The 22,447-nt window shown below is 39.8% G+C and overlaps 1 protein-coding gene across 7 annotated transcripts in view; it reads right to left on the bottom strand.

Moving 5' to 3' along the window:
* wnt5b (Wnt family member 5B) overlaps positions 1 to 22,447 on the bottom strand; it is an 87,240-nt gene that overhangs the window by 4,950 nt on the left and 59,843 nt on the right. For 3 of the 7 annotated variants that reach the window (XM_011491000.3, XM_011491002.3, XM_020713976.2), the window contains 5 exons: positions 13,025 to 13,110; positions 8,807 to 8,979; positions 8,118 to 8,205; positions 7,790 to 7,949; positions 2,803 to 3,095 (listed from right to left, as the gene is read on the bottom strand). In XM_011491000.3, the coding sequence (XP_011489302.1) occupies positions 2,803 to 3,095; positions 7,790 to 7,949; positions 8,118 to 8,205; positions 8,807 to 8,979; positions 13,025 to 13,110 (800 nt within the window). 7 annotated transcript variants of the gene reach the window in all.

A 22,447-nucleotide genomic window follows, 5' to 3' on the forward strand; every position in this document is an offset into this window, starting at 1 on the left:
CTGTATGGTGGCGCAGTGGTTAGCGCTCTTGGCTCACAGCAAGAAGGCCCCAACAATGGGGGACCTTTCTGTGTGGAGTTGCATGTTCTCCCCGTGCATACGTGGGTTCACTCCGGCTTCCTCCCACCGTCCAAAAACATGCTTTATAGGTTAATTGGTCACTCCAAATTGTCCGTGAGTGTGAGTGTGAATGGGTGTGTGATATGTGTGACCCTGCGACAGACTGGCGACCTGCCCAGGGTGTCCCCTGCCTTCGCTCATAAGTGGCCGGGATAGGCTCTGGCATCCCCGTGACCCCGAAAGGGATAAACGCAAGAAGATGAATGAATGACTCCATCAATTAAGCTCGTCTGAACTCTAGTGCAGACTGAACAAACTCTGCTCAGTCTGAAGCATGAGTCTTTCACTCTGAGATGCCCTGATGACTTGTCAATATATAATAATAATTTCTTAGTCTTGTTTGGTTTGCTCTGGTTTCTCCAGAAGCAAACAAAACTGCTAAGTATACCATGCAGTTCCAAATGCTGCTCACTTGAGGGTAGTATTACCTGACAAGAAAATAATTCACAAAGGAGAAACTGGCAAGTCCAAATGTGTGGTTATCACATGGTGATTAGTTCCTGTACTTCCTCACTGCGGCACATAAACATTTTTTTTTTTTTTTTGTAAGTTGCAACATGTCAGTAACTAGATTTACTTGATTTAGTTCACATCTGTACTGAGACCCCCGCTCTTGAGTGGACCAGAGTTACCTTAGTCTGTACAGGTAAACCCAATCACTGTATATGAAAACTGGACCAAGTGGGCGTGACCTCACCCATAAAAAAATGCCTTATATCCAACAAGATAAAGCCAATTCAGCCACTATAGTTTCATGTTACGAACGCCTGCATGATGGAGCGAGACAACGAATCAGGAGTGAGCTTGTTGGAAGGCCACACCCCTTCCACTTAGGAGAAGCTGTCAATCAAAGGTTTCAAAGGTTCGACGGGAGACCACATTCTTTTATGGAGTGAACAGGTTGGTGCCAGTGTTCAGCAGTGAATGGGACTGTGACCCTGAAGCTTTTTGGGCTTTCAAGAAAGGTAGAAAAGTGGAACAATAGATCTCCCTTCATCTCCTAAGAAATGAAAAAAATAGTATTTAAAAAGTTTGAATAACAAAAAAGGTTGGAAAATGGAAAGATGTTCATGGCTGAATATTTTTAATTACTTGGGGTTTTCTTCTTCCTGCTTTATATTCGTCCAAGTCAGCACTCGCTAGATGCTCCAAATGAGCATCCACAAAAAACATTTTTATCTGCTCTGCACAAAAACAAACCCAATGAGGGTGGGATCTTAAAATCAAAACTAACAGTTAAAGATAAAAAGAGAAATAATGAGATATTCTGTGCTTTAAAACCAATCACAAACAAAAATGATATCCAATCAGACATTTCCAGTTAATTTCTACACATTGAATAAAAGCGTTTGCGCCTGTTTCAAAGTCGTTCCACCAAGCAAACTATTCACTCATCGTTTAGGGAAGGTGACATTAGATATTTAAGTGTAACACATCAGATATGCTTTGGTACAACAAGGTCTTTATAATTGTTTTGATGACTTTTCCATTATGAAGCATACTGCATGATATTTTTTGTAGTATTCGTGGTTTTGATCAGTTCTTGGCTGCGCAACATTCAATCAACATTGGGTAAACATGTCTCAAACTGCACACATTTGTGGACACAGTCAAACCCAATGGCTGCCGTTCACACAAATAAAAACGAGCCGCACATGCATCCACACATATTGCACGCGTGCACGCACTAGCACCCCCTCGTCACCTCCACAAAAGCCCTGCAGTTTGCCTTGTTCGGCCAAGCAAGACAAATCCTGCTCAGGACAAACTGCAGTGTATTCGGAAGTAAGACAGAAAGCAGGGATAGAGAGGGAGGAGAGAATCTGTCTTCCCTTTTTTTCCCCCCACCCCTCTCTTCTCCACTCTTCCGTTTCAATGGACAGACGACAAAACAAGCGAGGGATCAAACAGGAGACAGGGGGAAAAGTCATTTCAAGAGTGTGTGAATGTGTGCCTTATTACAAAGCTGCAGCAGTAGATCTTTCACTCATACACTCTCCTACAGCCCCAACGGGACCCTCAGCAGAAACACAACCTCTCCAGACCCTGACCTACGACCTCTGAACCACACGTGCACACACAAACGTTGGCTCACTGTCTCTCACACAAATCAAACACACACGCACACATGCAGCGTCTCTGTCTTGTAAACAGCTTAAACAAAGCTGCAGATAAGCGCAGTCTCTTGATCCAGTGTGTGGCAGAACGGGGCAAATGGACATTTTATGAGTGTGTGTGTGTGTGTGAATGTGTGTGCGTGCTGCCAAGCCTTAGGTAAGGCTTTTTTAAACTTCCTTTACGCATAACGGCATTCTCAGATGATCAAAACCAGAGTTCACGAAAAAAAAAATTAGAAATGCAGCTCACTGTACAGTTGGAGAGGTTCACTGTGAAGATTTATAAATGCATGTGTGTCCGTGTTAACACTGTGGAATGTGCCTTGACCCGCTGACCCAGCAAGACTTCAAGGGCATTAGCAGTTATACCATTTGTACCCTCCCAATAAATAACCTGCTCACAAAAATACTGCCGGGTCAGGCAAACCGGGGACACCGCAGTTTTCCCAGACATTCCCAACAGACAAGCAGATATAGTATATAGGTATGAGAGGGGGAAACAGAGCGTTCCTCTCTGTAGGCTTCTCTTCCTGAGCTAAATGATGTACGTTCTGCTGGGCCATACCTGTCTTCCGGCCTCATTGTTGTGCAGGTTCATTAGTGTTCGAGCGTGCTCTCTGGACCCTCGTGGGTAATTCTTCTCCCTCTCTCGGGCGTCGACAAACTCTTGGGCGAACCGCTTGCCGTAATACACGTTGTCGCCGCAGCCGCCCCACAGCCAGTCCCGAGGCAGGTCTCGAGGTCGAGCAGTGCGGCTGCAGCCGCAGGTGGACAACTCGCCCTCACGGCACGCCCGGCTGATGGCGTTGACCACGCCGGCTGCACTGATGGCATATGTGAACGCCGTTTCCCTGGAGCCTGTCGGACAGCAACATGGGGGATACGTTTTGAAATACTAACACATTTATTCTTTTGACTTTACTTCTATCCTGTGTTGGCTGAGGTTAAACATTTAATGACGGGTATTATGGAAAGTTTCAAACCAGAACCCCCCCCCTCCCTAACACACAGTTAACCACCTCACACTGCTTGGTCTCATTAAGAATAGACAGAGCTGACAGTGGAGGCCCTCTCCTACACATGTTTAAAGATCCACTCCAATGAAAATTGAGTTTTTAACATGTTCTTGTTGACTTTTTCGGATGATGGAGAACATGTATAAAGTAAATTAAGCTTAAAACTGCATTTCTGAGTCTTTCTTTATTCAAATCGTTGTGAATCAGGAGCAGACGAAAAAATGCCATTGGAAAAAGCTTGTAGCTGTGACATGTGTGCTACAGTGGGCTACAAGCTCCCTGCTCTGCTCCATTCCGATGCATCCACCTGAACTTAGATCCATGTACGTCTTTGTTTTCCTCGTCCGAGTTGGCACGTGGCTCAAAACTGTACGGCTGGATAGCTCCAATATTGCTCGCCTTTTTTTTTTACTGCATAAAAGCTTAAACATTGAGAAAAGCAATTCCTAAACATGCCACCGGAAAAAAAAACAATGTCAGAGGAAAATGAGGACTTGATGAAGATGCTTGATTTTGTGCTGGAGGAGATGAAAGCTATGAAGATTTGTTTATGGACAAATTTTGGACGCGCTCGAAGAGGTGAAGCAGGTCCGGGACTGCAGGAGTAGTGTTTCAACAGGATGGACATAATCAAAACTACTACTAGTGTTCGGTTGAGGCTATGAGGGACTGTAAGCTAGTGGGTGAGAGTGTAAACAAAGGAATGAAGGGAAATGGGGGAGGGCTTCCTCTGCTGCAACATTCCTACCGAAATCTCAGAAGCAGATTTCTAACAAATTCCTGAAGCTCTGCAGAAACTATGTCCTAGAGAATGACACAGGTTTTTTTTTAATCTTGTTTAGATTCTCTTGTGAGCTTTTTTCCAAATCTGCTCCTGTATTTTTCCACAAACTCGGTTTTCATTGTACTTTCCTGTGAGGAGTCACCATATATGGAAATCCAAGACACGGATATCATACAGCCTGACTAGCTACACCACATCATGTGCATGACTGGATGATGCGAGGGATCAGAGAGAAAATACGCGTCTTTTAGTCATTTGGAAAGTCGACCTTTTAAAGAGGTCACATACAGGGCTTGGAGGAGAGAAGCGGAGCTAATGTGAGTGGAAAAACATCACCTTGTGAACAGCTTATGCTGGACATACTGTTCTGATCAATACAATAAAGTACTAACAGCATAAAACACATTTGTCTGAATCTAAGACTATTAATTCATAGCAATACTAAAACAACATTTCCAACAGATGAAAAATGCTAAATTGAAACCTACATATCATGAAGACCCACTCCGATCATCTTTTTGATCTATTTTCAAAGTCTTCCTTGTGGTTTTTTTCCTATGATTATGCCATTTTCTGACAAAAACCTGTCGTTCTCTAGGACATGGTTTTTGCAGTCCAGCAGGAGTCTACATGCTCTCCCACTGTCTTACAGTCCCTCACAAACCCCAAAATAACATTAGTGCTGCAACAAAAGTGGCGAGGATTATTGGAGCCATCCAGCTGTCCAGTTTTGTGCCAGGTTCCAGCTCAGACAAGGAAAACAAAAACGTACATCTCGTCTGCAAGTGGATGCATCAGGATGGAGCAGATCAGGGAGCTTTTGGCCCGCCCTAGTGTCTTTTCTATGTAAATACATCGTTTTTCCAACTGCATTTTTCGTCTGCTCCTGATTCACATCGACTGGAATTAAGTAGTCAGAATTGCAATTTTCAGCTTAATTTTCTTTATATGTGTCCTCTTTTCAGAAAAATGGCAAAAGTGTGAAATGTCACAATTTCAGGCATTTGTTGGATTAAACTTTCCAGAGTGTAAAAGTTTCTTTTCCTCCTTTCAAATATAAATCCAAGCTTGGGGATCTGACAGGATAGAGGATACAGGCAAAGCTAAATGTAATACACAACAGCAAAAATACCTAGAAGCTACCCAAATACAGGCTATTCAAAAGATTTCTATACATTCTTTAGAGAAGAGCCACCATAGAATTAGGAATACACAACAGAGTCTGCTGGTTAACACCATTTAAGCAAAGAGAGGATCTGCGTTCCTGCTCGACAGGTCCAAGGGGAAACCTGCAGGTGAATCATAAGGAATCTCATGTTTTTCTCCTGTTTTCATTTAACATATTCATGAAGATCTATATCCTCACCCACTAATGCAAGTATTTGGAAAGATGGTCTAAATCAACTAAAACTTTAATAAGGACTATTTAGTAGGGATGCAACAAATCCTTTTCCCCCTTGAATCGGTTTAAACCTTGGGTTCGGTTTTGTTTTGGTTCGATATATGATTTGTGTATTACAAAACAACAACAAAGACCAAAAATTAAGAAAATATAAATATATTTTAGTTGCTAATAAACCTAACCTACATAACCGTATGTTACAATGAATTGAACTGTGGGGAATTGTTGCATCTCTGTATGCCAGTATTTTTACATTAAAAGTGTTAAACAATTGTTGGGCAAAATTTTAAAGGAATTTATTATTTATAACTTTATTAGATTACACCAGGCTTAGTAAAGGTAAATGAAAAGTTATTAGCAAACAAAAAATAGATTTTTCCAAATGTTTTAAAAACTTTTTGTTGTTTTGTTTGTCGATCCGATACATCTTTAGCCACAAATTCAAATAAAGTGTGACTGAGAGAGAAATACCTGGGTACTGAACAGTGCAGGTGAAGTTTTACAAATTCCTTGTAATCGTTAAATTAGGGGTGCATTAGACTTAATCGATAAAATGATTTCTACGATCCAACCAAATCGATCTGTCTGAGGCAGGTTGCTAATCGAATCAATCTATATCATTATAAAATAATTTAAAAAGGAAAATAAATCATTCTTATCAATATTGGAAAATACCATTTGCATATTTTACTAAAATGTAAAAATGATCACATGTGATGCAGCAAAAAATGATCAACAGTCCTTACAGTCCAATGTGCGGAAACACTTTGAATTTTGCAAAGACATGTGACCATACAGTGTAGTAGAATGCTCTAATAATGTTTCCCCCTGGGTTATTTTGATGTGGAAAAAGTGTGTTAAACTTTATGACACTAAAATGTGAATGGATTTGCCATTAATTCTTGTTTCCTCGTTTGTTTGTACACATATTTAATATACACTTCATTATCTAGCATGAAATACAAGGAATCTGAAAAACTTCCTCTGCACTGTTCAGTATCCAGGTATTTGAATTTTTGGCTTAAGATGTCCTGAATTGGATCAAATCGTTCAAAATATCAACGATGAATCATAACAATTCAAAATTATGATATGAATTCTTTTCAAATGAATTGTTACACCCTTACTAATCCTAGTACCGCATTTGAACCTAACTGTGAGGAATTTGAACAGTTCCATTCCTGCAATATGTGCTGGTAGTGGGTGATGCTACAATTCCAGGTTCGATTGTGTTTTTAGTATTTAGCACAGAAATGTTCACTTTTAGCAGACATCTTAAGTATTTTGGGCACCTTTCTTCGTTGCTGAAAAATCTATTTGTATTTGCAGAAATGACTAATTTCCCATCAAATTTAGAGCCGTTTTTCTTGCACTGGCTTGAGGCAGGTTTACTGCCGTCTCCAATCAACACCATGCAGACAACCCCGCATTCAGAGGACTCTGCCTGCGTCCCCGCAGCAGCTTGGAGTCTGCGCAGCATCAACTTCAAACGGCAGCTCCGGATCTGCGGTGGCGGCTCATCGGCGCATTTCAAAAGCACAGCCGCGGGACAATAGACCGACTCGCACCTCCATAAACCTGGAGGTGGGGCCCACTGTCCGGCCGGGCCGGGCCGGGGAGCGGCAAACATTTCCTGGGACGCCCTGCAGCGGATCTGACACCTACGTGTGGATGAGACGTTTCCCACGTTGCCCGGTCAGGACGAGCTGATCCAGGATCAGCGCGCGACCACGAGTCGTTTCTATTAGCCACGTGACGCGTTTGTTTATGCCGTGGCCGGAACGCCGCGAGCGAAATTGTTGCGTCATGAATGGGAGGATTGCGGTCATTCACCTGAACTGGTTTCGTTTATTGGTTTAACGAAGAAAGAAAAAAAAACCCTGTCGGTTAATAAAAATAAAGGGTGGAAAATTACGACAAAAAATCTTAACTAAAAAAAGTAATAAAATAATTGTCACATGATAAATAAAAAACAAAAACAACAAATAAACAAAAAGTGCCTTAAATTCTTGATAATTAGACCAACAAAACACTCACTAAGAACTCCACAGTTAAAACAACCTAAGTTGGGTTGTTTTCAACCCCCTTTTAAGGCAAAAAGAGACAAACTTTTTTTGTCATTATTTTGTCCAAACACAAGAAAAGGGGCATAAAGGGTGCATTCATCCCAACCTAACAAATGCTCCAGATGAATAAAGTATGCATTGAGTGATGGGTCCACCTTTTGGCATTTCGAGATTTATAGAAAAAAAAAAGAAATATTTCAGCTAAAAGAACAAACACATAAAGAATATTGCAGCTTTGCTGGCAACAGTTTTCAATAACAGTTGTCATTTGATGTTAAACTTACCGATTTGCATGACCCGTCCAAACACAGATGTGTTGTCCACGGTGCTGCAGTTCCACCTTCTCTGTCTAAACTGATACTGGCACTCTTTGATGCCCGTTTTGGCTCCATCTCCAATGTAGGTCATGTGATCCTGGTAGAGTTGGCAGAGCTTCCTCTGCCCCTGAAGTTCGAACATGATGGTTTGGTTAGTAGTTTTCTTTATTCTGTGACAACGTTCTCTTAAAAGAAAAGCCAATATACAAACAAAACAAAGAAACATGCACTTTAAAAATGTATTTAGAGAACACATCTATAGACACAAAGTTGGCTTCACCCTCCTATTGCTCACCTGTGACAGACCTGACAGTTGACTGCAGAGAGGTTGTGCACCAATTATGTACATTTCTGGCCGTTGGATTGGGGTCAGACCCAGAGACCTGAAAGACAGAGATTAAAGGGAAAAAATAAAAGGTAACAGTCAGTTAGTATCACTCTTGGAGGTCTGCGAGGCAGCGGAAAAAGTCAGGCACAGGTTTTATTGGTACAAGTGGCCTATAAAATGTAGATAAATAGACTCCTGTGGTGAGCATCTCTGCAGTCACTATCTTTATGGCTCCTTTGCTTTTTCCTTACTACCTTTTTTTGAATCAAATCCTAAAATCCTTAATTTAAACTATTTTGATTTAAATCTATTTGCCTGTCAGGGAAGTCTAGAGCTGCTGTTTAGAAATGGAGAATGGCGAGAACCTGGGGCAATACCAGCCCGCCATTTGGGGCTCAACCAGGGTAAATATTGTGACAGGGCTTCCACATTTGCTCCATAAGTAGAAGCCTAAAAACACAACTAAAGCTAACCCCCCAAACACACAAACTCAAGCAATAGGAAAGGAATCCGAGGCTTTAAATTATTTCATTTTTGAAAGAACACAAGAAGATTTTCAATAGCGTAAAACAAGAGTTGTGCATTTGAAAACCAATAAATTCTCGTCTGTTTTTCTTTTTAAATAAATCATTCATTTGTGTACCACAAGTACTCACCACCACGAGTTTGCATCCACCAGCAGTAGTTGAGAGTTGCAGGTGAGGAAAGCGGCTGCGAGCAGCAGATGCCGAACGTCACCGGTTCGTCTTCTCTGGACAGATCTGTTGTCCATGATGGTTGTCCGCCGCGTCACCGCCACACAGCCAGCTTGGACTAAAACGCTCGGCCTCTGATACATGGGCACAAAGACAAGAGGCACCCTGAGCCCCGTTGGGAAACTCTGAGGTCCTACAAATTCAAGGCTGACCACAAGGATTCCCTGTTACGCAAAGTTCACCACTCTTATGAAGTCCACTTTTCCCTCCTTCCTGAGCAGTTTTGTGTCTTAATTACAAAATCATGTAAATCAATCATTGAGTTAAAAAAAGGATTAAAGGAACCCCTGGTTTGGGGGAAGCTGGTAAATGATCAAAAATTATACAGAAAATCCACTAAACACGCACAAAAACCTTATAAAAGTCGTGCGTAAAACTACTGGATAAAGCTGGGAGTTCATTTAACGGTTATTCCTTCGACTTCAGCCTTTTTGGAAGTAAAAAACACATAAAACCCCAAAAGGTGGCAAAGTTGGATCCAGTTGTGCTCATAAAAATAAAAAAGATAAAATCACAGAGCGCGCGACTGCAGCCCTCCCTTCCTGTCCCTTATGGTCACTCTAGTGTCTGTTCCTTCGGCTGCGAAGTTTACACTCCTCCTCTTTTTTACACCCTTACTTTGCATCATATCCCACCCTCTCCCCCCAGGTCCTCCTTTTATATGATGCGCGCTTTTCTGCGCGCCATCGCTCCATCAATGAAGCCCCAGTTGGGTTCAAGATCTTGTGTTCAGAGGCAGAAAGGACACCTGATGGGTCAGGTTCATCTGTTGACTATTGTCTACTTAAAGGACAGATTTTAGCTAAAAATAATGGCCACTAAAAATGAGACATCTAAAAAAAAAATTGGAAAGAGAAAGAAAATCAGCTTAGGTCAGATTCCTTTTATGAATTGGGGTGAATAATTTGTTTGGATGAAAGGTGGGTGCTTTAAAAATTCGCCTAATCCTTCCCTCTTTTGGTGTGGAAAAGCACGCACGCGCGTGCACACCCATTGCCGTAAAGAAAAGGCGTGCTGAAGCGAGATCGCCTCAATTCGTAACCCGGTCTAAAAGATAAACTGCGGGTCGATGGGCGGTGGAGCCGGACGCTTTGATCTGACTCAGTGCTTCTCTAAAGGCTGCAACCACAGTGGATGCTGGGCCGGAATTGGGCTCTTAGAGAAAACGATCAAAACATTAATAATAAAACACCAAAAGAAACCAGTTTTGGAGAGCCACTATGAAAAAGGCGGACATTTGTGCCGGATGAAGAGTTTTTTTTTCTAATTGTTGAGTTCAGTCATAAAGCAAATACGCTATCCAACATATCATACTTGAAACTGATTTGTGTATCAAGTAAAACCATTTTAACGAAATGAACATTCTGACGCAAAAGCTCTGATTACTTTTCAGCAGAGTTGTATGAAATCTGTCCTTCATGTTCTATTCAGTGTTTTGGTCATTTTGATTGTTTGAGAATGATGAAGTCATATAATCATCAAAACACAACACAAAATCTAATTAATAAGAGAGGTTTCTGAATAAAAAAATGGTTAGTTTCCTGCTTCTGCTAAAACTTTGTTGTTTTATGATCATTATCCTTTGGTGGTTTAATACATTAATGTACTCAAATTATTTAATGTGTCCTTTGTAAATAAAATTTAAATTCACGTGTTTAACCTGCTATAGAAAAAAATACCTAACCAAACCTGCCCTGACTTCAGTTTCAGACTGCAGGCCCCTTCTATTGGGCAGGCTGATTTATGTGACAGTTTAACCAACAGCGCCCCCACGTGGTAAAAATCACCCATTAACCTTTTCTCCTCCAAGATTCAATTTTTGATTCAGTTCAAGATTCAAGATCAACTTTATTAATCCCCGAAGATTTTTTTTTTCCAAGTTTATGTATTTATTCAGTTTATTTCAACTCAAATCTAAAAAAATAACCATGATGGCTGGATAGCTCCAATATTGCTCGCCAATTTTGCTGCAACGGTAATGTTAGTTTGGGGTTTTGAGGGGCTGTAAGCTATAGCAGGATAGTGTGTAAATACATCGATGATGGAAAAATGGAGCTGGGGTTACTCTATGCCAACAGTCCCACTCAAAACTCAGAGGTGAATTTCTAATGTACTCCTGGCGCTCTGCAGAAACTATGTTCAAAAAATGTCAGATTTTCTTTTCTTTTTGTTAAAAACGCGGTCACCATAAATTAAAAGACCACTGGGAAGACAAGACCTAAAAATGAAGGAGGGGTGGCACTTCCGTGCTTGAAAGACTATTATATAGCGGCACAACTGAGACCACTGGTCTGTATATGTGATCTGGAATACTTTGCTAATGGAAGGAAATTGAGGAAGCAACACTTGTAAATGATCCGCAACAAGTACTAATAGGGTTAAAAGTTAACTTGGACTCTCTGTCTAATATGGAGAATCCATTCATGTTTCTATCTCTCAAAATATAACATAATTAATCTTTGGCATTCTATAATATTAACTTAGAAGAAGCTGTAGAGATATTGAGATGGGGTGGCCATGATAAAGATTTTATGCCTAACAAATTAGATGTATAGTTTAAAGAATGGGCAGCTCTAGGTTTGACAGCATACTTTGTTTTTTAGAGACAAGGGAAAGTGAAGGACTTTCAAACATTAAATGGTTTAAGACTTTTAACAGATTCCTCCAGAACAGGACATGCATCGAAAAATTATTATAACTAAATAAAGATAAATATTGAGACAATAAAGTAATAAAAGTGTTTATGGAACCATACACTAAAAAACAATAATTAAAAGACTATCTTATAGCTGTATTAGGGACAACAACAATCAAAGGAAACATTTTGTCATGCAAAACATAAATGGGAAAAAGAAAGGAACCTGAAGTATACATTCCAAAAGAGGGAAATCCTCTGTGGAGGGAAAACTTCTAATCATTGGCATGGCGAGAGTTATGTTGAAAAAATCTTGTTAGGTTCTTCATAACTTCAGCCCAAAGGAAACATAGTACAAACTTGTCATCCTGTTGGAGGCAGTGTGGACTGGAAGCAAACCATCGTCATGTTTTGTGGTCATGCTCACAAACAATCCCTTTCTGGATGGAAGTGCACAAACTTCCAAAGACAGTTTTTCAGATGGACATCCCTTTCAAGATGGAGACTCTATACCTGAGAGTAATGTCACACGAAAGGTGACGTTCATGTTTCAGATACTGAGTGCGACTGCAAGGAAAGGACAATAAGAAAGCGGTTTAAACCACAGAGGCCAATGTTAAATGTTAGGAGAGATACTGTTTCTGTGGTTTATAAGAAGGAAGAGATTACTTTTTGTCTACGGATGCAACAAAAAAGATTCCAGGAAAGATGGAGGAGTTTGTATTATGTTTCAGAACAGATTTAGTTTAATACGGACTTCATGTGTACAGCAGTAGAGCTTGGACCTCCAAAGAAAACCTTTGTTCACAACATTTCTTAAAATATATAGAAGGCACATCCCTTTATGTTCTGTTTGTTGTTGGTTTTGATTTATTGTACTTTGTAACAAGGAAAACTAATAAACAAAGAATTGAAAAAAAACGACAGACTACTGGAACACTTTCAAAACAGATTAAAAGATAATCAGAGTGGGTCTTTAAGGAAAATGCCAATAATATTAAAGAAAACTCCAATTCATTACTAGTTTTAAGTCAATTACACTCCAAACCACATTCTTCTTTCATAGCTGGGATTTTCAGAAGAAATTTGTGCATGAGTTCTCAATTCTGATAAGGAAATAGTAAAAAAGAAAAAACTAGATATAAAATATATATATAGATAAAATGTCTGTGGTTCATTGCATGGCTGTGATGCTGCTGTTGAGACACAGGAAGGAGCTGTTGAGCCACCGTCTTTAGTGGAGCGTAAGTAAGGAGGTTTCAAAAGAGCAGGGTGGGGTGAAGGCAAATAGGCACAAGTTGGACAAAGTGAGCATGAACAAAGTAGGAGGGGAAAAGAGAGGGAGTGTCCAAGTGAAACAGAGAGGCAGGAGGTGGTGGTGGTGAGGGGGTGCATGTCCCTGGAGGATATGAGCAATAGCCATGCAACATGAAGCAATGCCTGAGAAAGTCAGCAGCTACTCTGTAGATTAACGCCAGTCTCACTTTTATTGCCTCCAGTGCCAGACTCGAGTTTGGGAGGCAGCCAGCTTTCTCCTGCAGGGAAACCAGCTGCAGCCCCCTGACCACGTCTGAAAAGACAAGAAGACCAGATTCAGTCCTGAATCTTTACAACTGTCAGATTTGGATGAAGCTGTGCCGTCTTTAACCTCTTCAGGAAGCTGTTCATGTTAGTGAGATCCAGAACTGTTTGACAGTTCCTGGTGCTCTTTGTAAAGTCTGAGGCACCATGAGTGGAAGTAGAGGATCGTGGAAAGAGCTAAAGCGTATTTGGAGAGACTCTTCCAGTTCATCCATGTTTCAAACAGGGATAAAGTTACATGAGATATGAACAAAATTTAAGTGTGACACGATAATATTTACACCACAGCATTTGTATACATGTGTATATATGTATATCTACTGTTTTAATGCATTTCTTACATTTATGCTTTTTTATTATTGTCATCTTATTATGCACTTTAACATGCATGATGGTCACCTATAATTTCATCATGCTCCTGTATGATGACAGAGCTTTTATTCTCTTCTTCCTATTTCTATTCTATTCCATTCTATTCTATTCTATTTTTATTGAGAAATAATCAGCTATTACTCAGTCATTCTATTTGTCAGAATCACCATTATTGCTCTGCTACCTCCAACCAATCACTGCTTACTGACATTGTCTGGCTCCAATATTGCAGTGTCCATATTGAAGAAAAAAATAATAATCTGGAAGTAAGTCGTTTTCTATGGATGACATCACAATCGCTCGGTCCAGTTCTCAGATACAGTCAATGATTGCTACGGAGAACAAAAATGTAGTTTTGACACATTTTGTTGCCAAAAGGAGGTCAGAGGTCAGGAAAACTGTGGCTGCAACAAAATGACTAATGAGCAACAAAGATGGAAGACAACATTCACTTCAGAAATCTGGGTTTATTTATATTTCGTCTCCTTTGTTCATTTTGAACACCATCATCAGACAGGAAACGACACGACACTGATTAACTTGCCACAAAGCTAACCCCCATTTTTTTGGGGATGCAGCTAGAGAAGCTTAAAATTTGGGCCTTTAAGTTCCCCAGACGTCAAGCTGACTGAGCATCCACAGGATGCAAAACAAGTAGCCAGATCTTGTGAGGCCCCACAGTGAAGCGCGCTGGAACCCAAAACCACAGGATGCTCCATGAAATCTTCATGACACAGCAGATCACAGCTGTCTTAGCGGCCTGAGGTGTCCTCGCACAAATTGGACACATTAATGAGATTCAAACAACTCCGTAGTAAAATTTAATCACAAGCCGACACAACTTCAAAGCCACCTTCTTCTCATTTGATTATCAAACCACTCAACGTCTCTTTCTCCATGTGACACATCCAATCTGTTTCCTCAAAACACACGTGCAAACGTGTGCAGCAACACGCTGCTCGATGCAGCAGGCTGCAGGGAAATTTGCTGCTCTCCTCCTCACTCGCCCTCAGGGAAGTGCAGCAGGACTTGGAAGCAGCTTGGAAAGGCCTTGGGCTTTAAATCTGTCTCTGTTTTTTCCTGTCTACATGTGTGGCTGCATGCATGATAGCCCGTGGAAACCCATCCTCTTTTATTCTGTTTTTCACCCTTCATCACTCCTGTCCCTTTTTCCTTCTTCTCCTTCCAACTTTGTCACGCCTGCGCTCGGCTCTCCTCCTCCTCCTCCGAGATTCTGTCCATTTCTCCTCCCCTCCTTGTCTCCATCTATCCTTCTGTCAGCTGGCAGAAAATGAGTCATGCTTCTAGCTGGGAGGCTAAAAATCTTCCCCTCTAAATATATCACTTTTACACTTTTTCTTTCACAGTCTACATCTCTTTTTAACCAGTTCTCACACTTCTTACTGCTTTCTGACACCATCTGTTTCTCTGCATCCCTCCTGTATGATTCTGTGACTAACTGCTGAACTTTTTCCTCTACTTTCTAACTCCCGCCAGCCGTCAATCGGACAGTACTTTAAAAAAAAAAACACATTTTCAATATTTTTTCTGTTTTTGTAGGAAACATTTAAATCAAGACTCTGGCTTACTTGTTTAGTGTGATTTATCCAGCCCTTTACTTCTTTTTAAAGACATTTATGCAAGAAACAAAAATAATTTATCTTTGATTAACTACATTAATTCTGAAAAAAAACAGATAAATAGGTATATATATATATATATATATATATATATATATATATATATAGGTATATATATATATATTAATGCAGTTTTGTTTTATAAGTGCATGTAGTTTGTCAGTAGACTATCCCTGAACTAAGAAAAAGTGCTTTTTATGTACTGTAGATGCCATGAAAGGGACTTTTTAAAGATAAGCCACAACCACAGTGTTTTTCTAACCTTAACCGGCGAATTTGCAATGCAAAACTCAAACCAAAAGGCCAATGTTGACAAAACAAATTCAAAAAAAGTACTGGAAGCGAAGCATGAACTTAGACTCCAATAAAAAGTCACATTTGTTTTTTTTAAAGCGTAAAGCGTATATAAAAAAGCAAAAAAGGAGAAAGGGCACAACATTATGGGTTTTATGAAGTAAATCTATTTTTTTTTTCCTGCGCAAGGCTGATCCCTGCTTTAACCCTCTGAACTCACTGGTCTGCTTGCCAGTCACATTGGCTATTTTCAGTAATGTGGAAATGACTCCGACCTCCCAGTAGTATAGTTTTCATTCAAAATTCTATTTGAAAGTTTCACAAAAGTTTTTGGCTTTGACATTTTTGCTTTGAGCAACATAACAATAGTTAAGACAGTTTACAGACCTTGGAATAAATCAATGGAACATTGTGGTTTAGCAGAAGTTTGCCTGTTTTTTTAAAACAATTTTTACTTAATTTTTGACGATAACTTTGCTCTGTTTTAGGATTTAGACATTTTTATTTTGTCTCTACACATTCAATCTTTGTTATAAAGATAAAAAAACGTTTTGATCAAATTTCTGTGATTTTAGGAGTAAAAAAATGATAAAATGTACAACTTGTTTTTTTGGACAGTTTCAGGTTCAATTTGGAATTATTGTTTATTATAATAAAACATATCAGTAATAAAAAAAAAAGCTGGAGTTGAATTAAAAAGATGGATATTAAGAATTGCCACAAAAAACAGTTTTAAAGAAAAACTACAAGAGCATATTGTAATATCATAAAAAAAAGCTCAAAAAGGCCGCGGCCGATGAAAGGTTAAGAAAAAACTGCTTTTATTCATATTTTTGCTGCAGAAACCAAGGATGCAAATGCAGAAGAATATGTTTTTTCAGTCTTTTGGTTCATCCTTTGTTTGCAGTCCTACTTGATTGTGTTTTCCCATCATGACATGGAGTTTTAGTAGCCTGGAGGAGCTCTGGGTAGATCAGCTTGTTCAACAAGAATACATTCTTTTTAGGTAAACTGGGGCAGCTTTTTACTATAAATAAAACATCCTAAAATAACAGCTAATAACCCAAAGAAGCTCAAGTGACTTTTAAAATTAAATTTAAAGAGAAGAAAATAATTAATCAAAAAGAGCTAAATAAAACACAACCCTAAATCAAAGTGGAAAATAAAAAGGAAAAAAGTTGTGGTGGACTTTCAGAAAACACAGGTGGATAAACACGCTCTCAAGATGGGCGAACAGGACTTTGAGAACAAATGGATCCTTTTCACAGCTGACAGCAGCAGAAGCCCAGGTGGAATTAAAAAGATTAAAGACGTCTCAATCCGCTTTAGTGTAGCAGTAAACAATGGTGGAGAGCCAGCATGAGCCACAGCTGGGCCTCCCCATGTGGAATGCAGCATTCATTAATACACCTGCACGCTTCCCGCCAGTACATGTCAAAATGTCTACCCTGAGAAAGGAGTGTTGGGTGAAAAAAACAAGAGAAATGAATGACATATAGAAGAAGTTTGAAAACACTAAAAAAAGGTAAAAGATAGAGAGACTCCCTAAGAAAGTGACTGAAGGTAAAACAGATGCAGCCTCTTTTTTAAACGGTAGAATGAACACAAAAGTGTGATGTTTGGGTTAAGGAAAATGGGTGGCTGGCTTCCTAAATCTAAAATCAATTCTGTAAAGAACCAACAAGTTTGAGTTAGAGTTAAAAGGGTACTAAAAGAGATTCTTAACAAGGTGAAAGAAGTATTTGTGAAACAGAGAGAGTTGGCATTTCCAGGTCACAGGCAGAACCTGTAAAGACTCCTGAGAAGAAGTAAAAAAAGAGATGCTTTCTCTGTGCCCTAAAGTCCCAAACTATGGCACAATCCTTGTTTCCTCCCTAAAGAACAGAGTTCACATGTCGGAAATCAAGAAACGTCATGAAACGACACATGGTCATACAAATACCCTGAGACTATCAGCTTGTTTTTCCTCTGGGAAGGGAGAAAAAAGCCTCAGATGTCACAGCAGTAAGAAAATCCTAAGATGCAAACTTAGAAAAAGATGTGCACGTTCATCTGCCGAGAAAGTGGTGCAAGTCTCGGCTGATCTGTCCTGGTTTCCTTCTCTGAATTTATTCATCTGTCCTAAAATTCTCTAAAGTCTTGCATCGTGCCCAGTTAGAAAAGCCTTGTGCCGTATCTGTAGCACTGGAGGACTTAGAGAAACAAAAGCTCTTCATGTAAAGAAGAAGATTTCCACAACATTTTTCTTTTAAATAAATGATATTTATTTTATATGTTTAGCAAATCAAATAAAAATGTATTTTTTGGTGTATTTAACATGTTCTCGTGACATTTTTCTCATGACGGAGGATATAAAGATAATGCAGCTTAAAATTGCGTTGAATGTTTCTTTATTCAAACTGTTGTGAATCAGGAGAAGATGAAAAAATTCTGTTGGAAAAAGCTTGTAGCTGTGACGTATAGGTGCTACAATTGGTGGACCATAAGCTCCCTGGTGCGCTCCATTTTAATGCAGACAAATAGATCCATTAACATCTTTGTTTTCCTCATCTGAGCTGGCATCTGGCTCAAACCTGGATGGCTGGATAGCTCCAATATTTCTTTGCCATTTTTGTTGCACCAGGAATGTTAGGCTGGGGTTGCGAGGGGCTGTGAACTAGCAAGTGAGTGTGTAAACAAAAGGATGACAGGAAATGGGGGAGGGCTTACTCCATGCCAACAGTCCCATCCACATCTCAGAGGCAATTTTCTAACAAACTACTGCCACTCTGCAGAAACTGTGTCCTACAGAAAGCACAGGTTTTGGACTTTGGCTAAAAATAGCACTGGGAACGCTTTTACAATAGATCCCACAATGATCCAAGTGGGACTTACCGGTAAATGTCAATTTTCCCATGTCTGACACTGTCTGGCACTAGGCTAGTTACCGGCCAGCTTGTAAGTTTACAAAACAGTCCAACCTAAGACAGTCCTTTGACGTATAAGTGAAACAAAAACACTAAAAGCATTAAAAAGATGCTGATTAAATCCATGAGTTGGAACTCATCTTGATTAAAAGACACTCTGTTAACAGCCTGCTTGTGTCCACATCAAAGTCCTGCCAAGTCCAACTCCTAAGACTGAAAATTAGCTGTTTACCACCTTCATGGCTCCCTGCACAAACACAGACAAGAGACTGAGTAAATTCCAGTCAGACTAGTAAACATACACAAACATGCGCACACAACAATATGCAGCCTTTTCATGTCCACAGATGACAGAATGCATTGAGGAAATGCCAAACTGCTGAGTACTGAGGGGGAAGAGAGAGAAAGAGAGAGCAGAGGGCTGGAAAATCTCCTGTGTCAGGCTGCAGAGCTGGCAAAAACCGAGAGCATTGTTGAGAACACACACACACACCTTGGCAGAGTGTGTGGTACAAAAATGGGAGGTTGGCTGCAGTGTATAGCGCACACATATCTGGACGCACACAGTGTTTGAGGCACTGTGGCGAGACGGGAGCACAGACGAGCTGTCAGCGAGAGGAAAGAGAAAGTGAACTATGAGGAACTAGAGGAATAATAGATAGATGGAAAGAAATGAAGGAGTGTGATCTTTAGGAAATGACCTCGCAGTGTCTCCACCTTCTTTCTCCCTTTTGTTCAACTTTTGGTTTTCTGCATTGAATCTTTTTTTAACCAAATCAAAACCATGCAGTCTTTCACAACTTACATTGATGAGAACCGCATATTTCCAAAAGTTTAAGCCTAATTGTAAGTCGTTTTGCTGAAGCTTAAAGAGTGATTGGAGAACAGGCTAAAGAGCAGCTGAGCCAGATGCTCAAACACGGAAAAACAAAGAACATGGATCTAGTTGTCTAGAAAAAAAAAGGAGCTTTTTTTAAATTGAATGTTTTCGCCTGCTGCTGATTCATGATTTAAATAATACTCAAAACTGAAATTTTAAGCTCAATTTTCTTTATATCTGTCCTCCATCATGAAGAGGGGCAACAAGACCATGTTAAAAGCACTAAAAAACATTCTTTTCATCAGAGTTTAAAGCATAGCAGAAACCTAGCAGTGCTATTTTTGATAAGACTCATAAAATCACTAACGTACTGACAGTACGCAGTCTGATGCTTTATAAAACAATAAAAAACAGCCAAGAAGAATAATATCATGATTTAAAAGATTTAATTATTCTATCTATAAAATTTCATCAAATTTGGACACTAGCCTCTGAAACAGAACAGCATAATAATAATTAAAATAATTGATACTTTATTTATCCCACAATGGGGAAATTCTTTTCCACATTTTGACCCATCCCCTGGGGGGAGCACTGAGCTGCAGACTAGCCGCGCTCGGTGGGTTTGATCTGCCAACCCTTCGGTTGTTGGACGACCTGCTCTACCGCCTGAGCTAAACTGCCACCCTCCTACAACCTCCTTCCTCAACTAGACTGACTCCTACTTCTGTTTTCATATGAAAAACGATCCAAGTCAAAGTGTCTCCGTCTTTAGACTTGTCTTAGTTTAAATAAAGTATTTTGTTTTTAATAAAAATTGACAATTTCTTTGTAATATCTAAAAATGTTTCCCTTTCTACAACCTAACCGGAATGAGTCACCAACATGTCCATTAATGCTTTTAATAAAATTACTTCTTTCTACACAATAGACCAGAGTTCCATGGTTCACAATAGGCTGAGCAGCTGTTTGTTCTACAACACAGCAGGGTAACAGAAAAACATTGCAAAAAGATACGAATACATAAAAAGGTTCATTGTGAAAGAGTTATTGATGGAGAAGCTTTCAGGGCAGGTGCACAATACACACACACACCCACACCCACACAGTAACTATGTTTCAGTAGAGTGTAGGTGAAGCAAAAAAACACCTGAGGGAACATTAAAGATTCATTGCGTACAGTGTTCAGTGAGCAGGCATGAGTGGGTGCAACCTCGGGGCAATCAAGTCATTGTTTCTGTCTGCCTTCTCCTCCACATGTATGTATGCATTCACACGCTGTGTTTTGTGCACTTGTTTTGTGCGTTTAGGAGCAGGGAGAAAAAAGAATCTGCAGAGTCGTGGTGATATCCATTCGGTAAGGTGTCGACCTTCGGGGGGGTGGGGTGGGGGACGTGTTGACATGCACCCCCCCCCTGTAACCTTGGCAACCAGAGTTCGCAACTAATACAGATGAAGCGTGTTGTTGAGGCGAGCAATTATCCAGTTAGATCCCCCCTGAATCATCCAACACAGGCACACAAACTAACACAGACGCACACACATGAATAACAGTGACAAGTTGAAACTTAGATGTTTTACAACACTCACAGACGCACACACCTGCCAAATGCTGCTCTCATCTCTGAACAACTCTTTGTTTCACCCCTTATGGGGGGCACATTTAACACATTCATGCACCCTTTTCGGTGGCTCTTGTCCTCTGCTTCGTCCCTCATCCATCCATCTCTTCTCTCGCTCAGTGTGAGTACTAGCTGGGGCCCAGTGGGTTTCCTAAGAGGGGACTGACACTAAACAGCAGCGCACAAACAGCTGTGACACGAAAAGAGTACTCCACTAAAGCCAGCCTCTGTGTTCCTTTCTTTTTAAGTATTCTTTCCATTTGTTTTGACCTTTTCTAGTTCAGTTTTAGAACATTTTTGTGTAAAAAAAATACAACATGTGATGTCAGGTCAAGGTTTAGGTGTAAAAGCTGCACAGAAATCCATATTCAGCTTGCTTTTGCAGAATAGTCAACTGAAAATTTAAATTGGAAAAAAATATAAGATTTTTGTTCGATCAATACTTAGTTAGTCCCACTTTTGTCACATTCTTCTCAAAGATCATGCTAATTCCAAGCCATATTTATAACTCAAGGTTTTTACAATATCATTACAAAGCTTGGTATTCATGTCAGGACTGCTATTTTGAAAATGCATTATGCAGTCTGCACCTGAATACCAAGGACATAGGTGTTGGCAGCCACAAGGGACAGCGCTGTTAACTGCTTTCTTTTTGCCCTTGATGAAGGCACAGAATGTAAGTTAAGAGAAGAGTGAGACATTCTGAGTGGGACAGTAAAAAACTTTCCGGTACTTTTTATAAGACGTACAATATTAATTTAAAAAAGCAACACATAAAATTGCCTCTCTGTCTTATCTATTGCACAATATCAGAGTCTATAAATAGACAGCCTTCAAAATAGCTTAAAAATAAACTGTATTAGAAAAAGCTACTCTTTTCTGCGTTATAGACCATGATTATGAGACAGACATGTTTTGTAATCAGGATTGTCTTTTTTAAGAAACTAAAAAACGTTCCAAAGAAAACATAATGAGGCCAAAAGTCAAAAACAAACTAAATGAATAAATAACATGGACTGTTTTTGGCCATATGTTGACCTTACATATAGTCGTTTTTTGTTTTAAACAATACATTTGACGTCAGCTTTGATACTATCCACCTGTCAGACATGATGAATATAAAAGAGGACAGCACAAGCAAGATAACAGTTAAATTAAGTTTTAACCTATTTTTCTTGAAATGACTATTATTCTTTCAGATGCCAAGATAAAAGAAAATTGACAAAAATAATAATAAATCTTGAAAACAAATGTAAATAAATGACCTTAAATGAGCTCTCAATGGCATTTTTAAACATCTATTAAAGCCTGTTGGAGCATAAAAACAGTTCCATAGAGGAAAAAAAATTCCTGCTGTCATTTGGAATATGATATGGGAGGCTGGGATGCAGAGGTAGAGCAGAGATTGGAAGTTTGGTTCCTGCCTCACCCATCTACATGTGGAAGTGTCCTTGGGCAATACACTGAACCCCCCATTGCTCCTGGTGGTTATATTATGGCAACACCGTTCTGCAGCAGAGCCGTCATCAGTGTGTGAGCATAGGTGAATGGGACTGGGACTGTAAAGCGCTTTGGGCCTTTTTGGAAAGATAGGAAAGCACTGTATAAGTATATGCCATTTACCATTTAAACCACAGCAAAATAAGGGGTTTTGGTTATAAAAAAAATAATA

This window comes from Oryzias latipes, chromosome 23, assembly GCF_002234675.1.
Source record: "Oryzias latipes chromosome 23, ASM223467v1".
NCBI lineage: Eukaryota > Metazoa > Chordata > Actinopteri > Beloniformes > Adrianichthyidae > Oryzias > Oryzias latipes.